This window comes from Microtus ochrogaster, chromosome X, assembly GCF_000317375.1.
Source record: "Microtus ochrogaster isolate Prairie Vole_2 chromosome X, MicOch1.0, whole genome shotgun sequence".
Taxonomy (NCBI): domain Eukaryota; kingdom Metazoa; phylum Chordata; class Mammalia; order Rodentia; family Cricetidae; genus Microtus; species Microtus ochrogaster.
This window is the reverse complement of record NC_022026.1, coordinates 37,971,656-37,979,535: the sequence shown is the minus strand read 5'-3', so window position 1 is coordinate 37,979,535 and position 7,880 is coordinate 37,971,656. Positions and strand designations below refer to the sequence as shown.

Genomic DNA, 7,880 nt, shown 5'->3' with positions numbered 1-7,880 from the left:
GAGCTGCCCCTGGGGTGAGTTACAGGTCACTGTGAGCTGCCCCTGGGGTGAGTTACAGGTCACTGTGAGCTGCCCCTGGGGTGAGTTACAGGTCATTGTGAGCTGCCCAATGAGGTTGTTAGGAAGAAAAGTCAGGTTCTCTTCAAGGCAGTAAGGGCTCACAACTGCTGATCCATCTCTCCAGCCTCCATTTTGTCAATCTTAATAAGCAATAACTACAAAAGAAAAAAAATACCCTGATTTTAGATTGAGTTAAATTAGTTAGATATGGGGGTTTTATATGAATAATCAATTCTATGTTGAATGGTGAGAATAGAAACATGGGTAGCTTAGAAAACCAAGAACAACCACTTTGCAATTCTCCATTTAGGCCTTTGGGAAGAGGGAGGAGGAGGTAGAAGAAATAGAATTTACTAGCTTCTAGACATTTCTCTACATATTTGGCATGTAATTATTTCATCTTCATGGCAACTTTATCTATGAGGTGATTATTATCCTCATTTTACACAAGATAAAGTGATAGACACAGAAGTTAAGTAAATCCTCCCCGAGGTTCTGTAAATAGGCTATGAGAATGACTAGACTAGGTGTCTTGTTTGGAGCCCATATTTCTGACTATAGCAGTGTTCAATCTCTTATGGTTAGTCTATTTGTAGAGGGACATATGGAAATGTTTTGGCACTTATTGCAAACATCAGGTTTTCATCCTTTGATAGCACAACTATCAGTCACAGAGTTTGAATTTCAGGGAAAACATTGCCTACTTGGCTAGATGTCCATTATGATCGGCTTATCAAAGAGCATTGTATCTTTCGAATAGGAGCAAGAGTGGTTTAGAAAGACAAGGGCAACCACTTTCCCATTCTCCACTTGGGGTCTTTGGGATTTTAACACTCTACTCAATGCTCAGGAAAATTTTAGAAGTAAACCCGTGCTTCCTTTTGGATTTTCATGGGAGAAGGTTTCAGTTTTCTCACAGCTGGACATGTATCTTTTCAGCTCCAGCTTCCCTGGGTCTCCTGTTTTTGTGGGATTAGAAACGTATATGTTTCAGGTCTACAATGTGAAGTTTGACATATGTTTATCACATACTATTTGTGCGTGTGAACACTTCCAGAAAAATTACAAGTGTGAAGTAGAATGCCAACTTGTACATCAGAGCTCCCAAACTTAATCATTTTGTGACAGAAGGTTTGTTCCCTTTGGCAAAAAACCCTCCTGTTTTCCCAACCCCTAGCCCCTGGTACCATTGCCCTACTCTGTTTCTTTGAATCCAATTTATTTATGAGATTCCACTTATAAATGGGGTAGTACATTATTTTTAGTTCTGAGTCTGGCTCATTTCACTTAGCACAATGTCCTTGATATTCATCCATTTTATTGCAATGATGCAATTTCCTTCATATCATTGTTGAGTGACACCCACTGCATATGTGTACCATTTTCTTTACCTCTGCAATCATCAATGGACATTTAGATTGCTCCCATATACTAGCTGCTTTGTGTCTTGCTGCAGTGAATAACATAGCAGGGCAAATATATCTTTGAGATACCTACTTTCTTTGTATATGTAACCAGTGGTGGAATTGTTGGATCATATGGTAGTTTTGTTTTTCATTTTTTTTAGTTACTTTCATGCTGTTTTCTACGGTGACAGTATCAATTTATATTCCAAATATGCATCAAAGTTCCATTTTCTCCATATCTTTGTTAGTTTTTTTTTTTCTAAATCTGCATCCATCCTAGCAGGCAATATCTTATTGTGGTCATTCTTTTCATGCTACACAAGGGTGCTACCACTGAGATGTACTACCAGCCCTCACTGTGAATTTCATTTTCATTTTTCTAATGGTCCGTGATATTGAGCATATTCTTCTATATCTGCCACCCATTTATATGTTTTTGTAAAATAATGTATATCCAGGTGCATGCTGTTAGTGTACCTAGTGTGATTGTAAGTCTGCATATATATATATCTACTTTTACTTGAAGTATTCAAGCCCTGACCATCATCTCTGGACCTGTGGTTCTGAATACAGGCTTCACCACAAACATCAACTGATTGTCTTATTCCTTCCTTTGCAGTTGTCCTAATGGTTTTCTCCCTGATATCTGTCACCTACGGCGCCACCCTCTGTAATATGTTAGCTATCCAGATCAAGTACGATGACTACAAGATTCGACTTGGGCCCCTGGAAGTACTTTGTATCACCATCTGGAGGACATTGGAGATCACTTCCCGCCTTGTGATTCTCGTGCTCTTCTCAGCCACCTTGAAGTTGAAGGCTGTGCCGTTCTTAGTGCTCAACTTCTTGATCATCCTCTTTGAGCCCTGGGTTACGTTTTGGAGGAGTGGCGCCCAATTGCCAAACAATATTGAGAAAAATTTCAGCCGGGTTGGCACTCTGGTGGTACTGATTTCTGTCACCATCCTCTACGCTGGCATCAACTTCTCTTGCTGGTCAGCCATGCAGTTGAAGTTGGCAGACAGAGACCTTGTTGACAAAGGTCAGAACTGGGGACATATGGGACTGCACTATAGTGTGAGGTTGGTAGAAAATGTGGTCATGCTCTTGATTTTTAAGTTCCTTGGAGGCAAAGTGTTACCAAATTACTGCCATTCCTTGATCGCCGTGCAGCTTATCATTGCTTATGTGATTTCCATTGGATTCATGCTCCTTTTCTTCCAGTACTTGCACCCTTTGCGCTCACTCTTCACCCACAACGTAGTAGACTACCTCCATTGTATCTGCTGCCGCAGGCACCACCCGGAGAGGGCTGAGAACGCAGAGCCGTCCGGTGAGGCTGAAACAAGACAGAGTATTGTCTGAATTTTTTTTTCTTCTGAACATTATAGGGTGGGTTCGGGGTTGACAAGAGCAACTGTGAAATTGAAGGAGACCCCTATGTGTGTGTTCTTCCAGGTTCGTTTTCTTGACTCTTTTAGTAATCCTATCGAAAGAAAGACTGACGTCCAAATAGGGTTTCCTTTTTTTTATGATTGACTGCTATGTTTGGGTACCAGCACTAATCACTGTTTGTTAGTTCATCCTCCTCCTACCCAAGTCAGTTGGAATAACTTCCGGGTACCTTCCTCTGGCTCCGCATTTCCAGCTTTGCCCATCTGTTTGAGTTATCGTTGTGTCTCCCTGGGCTGATCTGAACTCGACCAGGACTCATCTGGACTGACCAGAGGATATGACAGCTTACTAGGAATGAGCACCTCCCAGAAAACACTCTGAGCCGTGTGGTACCTTTACCTGTGAGAGTGGCTGAGATATTTTGATTCCAATGAGAGACTGTGGCTAAGAAGAAGACCCCATTATGGAAGAAAGCTACTCCCCAGTTAAGCTAACACTCCATTAGGATTTTACTAGTGGTCATTCAGCAAAGACTTCTCTTTTTAGAAGCCTTCCTGGGCACCCCTTTATAGAAGGGCATGCAGAATAGGATTCTTTCAGGGAATAAATCAGAATGGCATATTTTTTTTTCAAGGCAGAACTCAAAGTCACTCCGCAGCTAAGAACTACGTAGTTTGAACTCCTGATCTTTTTTGCCTTTGCCTTCCGAGTGCTGGGATTGCAGGTGCATGGCAGTGCACCTGGTTTATATGGTGCTGAGGGTTGCATCCAGGCCTGGGCAAGCACCAGTTAGGTGGTGCTAAGCACTGGACCCAGGGTCAGATAAGCACTCTACCAACTGAGACATCCCTGCCTCCCCCCAGGATGACTCTTAAGAAACAATGTAGGCTTCTAGTTCCATTGAGGGAAATGTTTGAACGAAATTTCTCAGCTGGTTCCCCATTATTAGGGATTCCCTCCAATCCAGCTTTTCTGTCGCTTTGCATTTTGTTACTTGATGGAAACATCAGAGAAGCCGAACTGTAACTGAAAGTGTTTATGACCTGTGAAAGAAAATGAAGATTTCTTTGTGTCTGCTACTGTCCTGAGTGCTTCATTGATTTTCATTTAGGGGGATAAAGTCATAATGGCTAAGGCAGCACCTTCCTGCTGTTTTGAATTGGGCTGGGTGACTCCTCAGCAAAGGAAAGGTGGAAGAGAGAAGCTGATCACATGAGATTATCAACACTGCTTTCTCCCTGTGGGATTTTACTTGCTAATGGGGAATGTAGGTCTTTTTTTTCTCAATCTTTCTGTCATTAACAAACCCCAATGGCCAAATCGACATGTTTCATCATGCTCAAGTCTCATCCCAGCTGGATCCTTTGCTGGGCTTGTCAGCTGGATGCATAGAAGGTAACCAAACAACTGGTACTGTCCTGGCCACTGCCTGCCAGCAAACCAATTATCCCAGCTTTATCCAACCAATCATTCTTCCCCACAGACCAGGAAAGTGAGATGACCTCTCGAAAGTACACACTAGCTGAGGAGCTGTTGGCAGTTGGTGGCTGCTTGGAGAGGGAGAGTGTTTTCTTCATGGATGCAGCCCCCGAGAGGCTTCTAGTGCTCCAGGAGATGCCCCTCCACCCAGCACACACTGGAAACACTAAGTGGATTCAGTGGGGTCTAAGGGGAAAAGAGAAGGTACACGGGTTTAGAAGGGAATAGTGGTGAGGGGATGTAGGGGGAAAATTGGAATGGAGGGAATGAGGGATGGGTTAGATTGGTAATTTACTTCTCAAAACATTAAAGATGAATACAAAATGGAAAACTACACGACTTGTGGCTACTATGTTTGAAGAACTTGTAAAGAATCTGACATGCGGTCTTCTACCACCATCTCCTTGTGGGTGCTCCCTCTTCTAGGTAGCGAACTGCTAACCAGAATTATCCCAGTTCCTCACGTCTGCTGTGGTTCTACCAACTTCACCTGCCTTGGGGAGCTAAAAAGATTGGCTATTTAATTGGGGAGAAGAACGCAATGATTCTGAGACAGCAGATTTCCTTTTACAGCCTTGACTCCTTCTTACCATTTTATGAGGACAGAATCCCGGGTTGTCATGTGAGACTGACATGGACTTCTGACAACTACTCCGGGAGAATGTGAAGGACATCATCACATTCAAAGGGAACACTGCCTTTTCAGATGCCAAGCAAGAATTTCTGCCTAGTGATTGCTGTGCCCTTGGTTAAAAGCTAAAACGGTGTTTAGAACAATAATTTGGTGCATAAAAGCATATGAGTCAGCTCCTTAAGGGGAGAAACTATGGGAACAGAGAGACACAGGGTAGAAACGAGTGCCTCAATGTCAAATCCGGCAAGCATTTTCCCCATGTGGCCTTCCAGCCATGATGACTTCATATCCTAGGAATGAAGAGAGTTTAGGGACAGGGGTGTGGAGTAACTTCTAACCTGAAAAACCTGCTGCCCTGACCAGGAGAAGGGAGAAGGGTTGTGATGGATACATTATGCAAACGAACCCTTAGATGCTCCTCTGTGGTAGCCTTCCTGTTACACAGCCATCTTCCAGACACACACACAGCAAGTGTGGCCTATGAGAGGGTGGGCAGGGGAAGTAGCCGCTTCCATTTGCAAACACCTGTAAGTTCCCTCTTTCAGCATAGGAAGGTTTTTTTTCAGTCCTGGGACTTGCACTCAGTGCCTTGCACCTGCTAGGCACGTGCCACACCACTAAGCTGTATACTGATTCCTTTTTTACTTTTTCTCCTGAAATAGGGTCTTGGTAAGTTGCCAAGGCTGGTTTTGAGCTCACTGTGTAGCCTAGGCAGACCTTGAATGTGCGTTCTTCCTGTCCCAGCCTCCCTAGTAGCCAGAGTTAACAGACCTGCACTACCAGGCCCAAATATATCCTCTGAAATCAGGGTGTAGAATATGGACAAGTCTTGCTGAGTGAAAGAGTAGATGCAGAATAGGCTAGCAAAGGGTTTCTGGGAAAGGAAGACTGAGCCATGAGGTTTGGATAAAGGAAGTACTAAAGCAAGAATTCCTTCCTAGTAGTCAACCTGTTCTGAACAGCTGTTCTCATACTGGATAATTTTGATAGGCTAGGTAGGGGCAAGTCAGCATAGAGGAAGGTGTAGGAAATAAATTGTAGTCATCATTTTCACTTTTTTTCACAAGCATTTTAAATACTATGGACACAGAACGGTGATGTACAGTGAAAAATTGAAATAATAGCTTTTGTTTATGAACACAGTGTGTATAGTATAGTACCAAATGCTTTAATTAGAGATGAAGTCTCACTTTGTGTCCCTGGAAATTGATGGCCTGGAATTCACTATGTAGACCAGGCTGGCCTTGAACTCACAGAGATCTACCTGCCTCTGCCTCCCTAGTAAGTACTTGGGTTAAAGGTGTGTACCATGATACTAGGCCCATGAAGATTTATATATATTCTATTTATATTTATATGTTCAGTCCTTACAACTATCTCAATATGGTAAGGTATTTGCTACTACACCAAGCCTACTTTACAAGTAGAGTTCAAGGCATAACAAGGCTCAACGATACACTCAAGGTTGAAGCCAGTATCAAAGCCAGGGTTCAATCAAGACCTAAGCCTCTATGTCCTAAGTGTTTGTGAAATTATCTTAGTAGTTTCAGGATTCCTTTCTAAGATATAGCTAGGTTCATGCCAAACATTCTTTGCTCCAAGCATGTCTTATCAGAAGACAGCACTCAATTCCTTCTACAAAGAGAAGTCCTAAAGAACCCGAGCTGAAAACCAAGTGTATGGGGGCTGGAGAGATGGCTCAGTGGTTAAGAGCATTGCCTGCTCTTCCAAAGGACCCGAGTTCAATTCCCAGCAACCACATGGTGGCTCACAACCATCTGTAAAGAGGTCTGGCGCCCTCTTCTGGCCTGCAGGCATACACACAGACAGAAAATTGTATACATAATAAATAAATATAAAAAAAATCTTAAAAAAAAAACCAAGTGTGTGTTCATAGGCACCCGTAGTTTAGTACAAAGGTGTGGGAGATGGTGGTGGCTGGTAAGTCCCTTTCTGGTTTCCAATCTTTGTCTCACTTAGGCATTTTATTTGTGTGTATCTTTGTTGATGAGTTCTTGCTCTTTGAGATGGGTTCTTGCTCTGTGTCCTAAGTTGGTCTCTGCCTCACTGGGTAGCCCAGGCTAATCTTAAACTCCAATCGTTCTGCCACTGTCTCACAAGTGCTGAGATTATAGCATTATGAGAACAGGGGAGGCTATGAAGGCATGGGAGCAGGGAGTCTGCCGGGAATCTCTTTCTCATGTATTATGTATGTGTATGCACATATGCCGCAGTGCACCTGTGGAGGTCAGGGAACAACTTTTGGGACTCAGTGCTTTACTTTCTCCATGGCATCATGGGTTCCAGATCTAAAACTCGGATCATCAGGCTTGTACAGGAAATGCTTTTATCTGTTGAGCCACTTCCCTAGCCCAGTACTGTAACTCTTTGTACTGTTGTCTCGGTTTTTTCCTGTGAACATCAAAAAATAAACTCCTTTAAAAACCCTGGATCACAATTTTGAGAGCAACAAGTGGCAGTGACAGTGTGACAATTGAACTAGCACGACAGCGTTGTCTCCAAAATGATCGCTTTAAATGTGCCTTTAGGAAACTAATTCTGTATAATAAACTATATGCTAAGTACTCCTAAAAGGTGGCATGCTTTGGTTCGTAACACATTAACCAGCTTGGATTCTAACTTAGCATCATTATTTGAGTTGACTTTGCCATCCTGCTGGGGTTTTTTTTCCCAGTAAGTCAAAGAAACTTTGCACATGTTATTCTTAGGAAACTTTTCCTTCTTTCTCATCCTCCTTTGTTCCTTTTTCCACACTCCCTTGTTTTGCATCCTGAGAATCATACTTGACCAATGGTTCCATTTTGTAAACAATGACAAAAATGTGGGTGGAATTAATCATTACAAACTCTTTTCATCAATTCTTAGTTTAGAGAATGGGGAGACTA

General features: G+C 42.7%; 1 protein-coding gene across 2 annotated transcripts in view; it reads left to right on the top strand.

Moving 5' to 3' along the window:
- Xkrx (XK related X-linked) overlaps window positions 1-2,874 on the top strand; it is a 10,298-nt gene extending 7,424 nt beyond the window's left edge. For both annotated transcript variants that reach the window (XM_005358680.3, XM_026784699.1), the window contains one exon: window positions 2,086-2,874. In XM_005358680.3, coding sequence (XP_005358737.1) covers window positions 2,086-2,831 — 746 coding nt within the window. In that variant the 3' untranslated portion in view covers window positions 2,832-2,874. The remainder of the gene's footprint in view (window positions 1-2,085) is intronic.
- The last annotated feature ends 5,006 nt before the right edge of the window (window positions 2,875-7,880 follow it).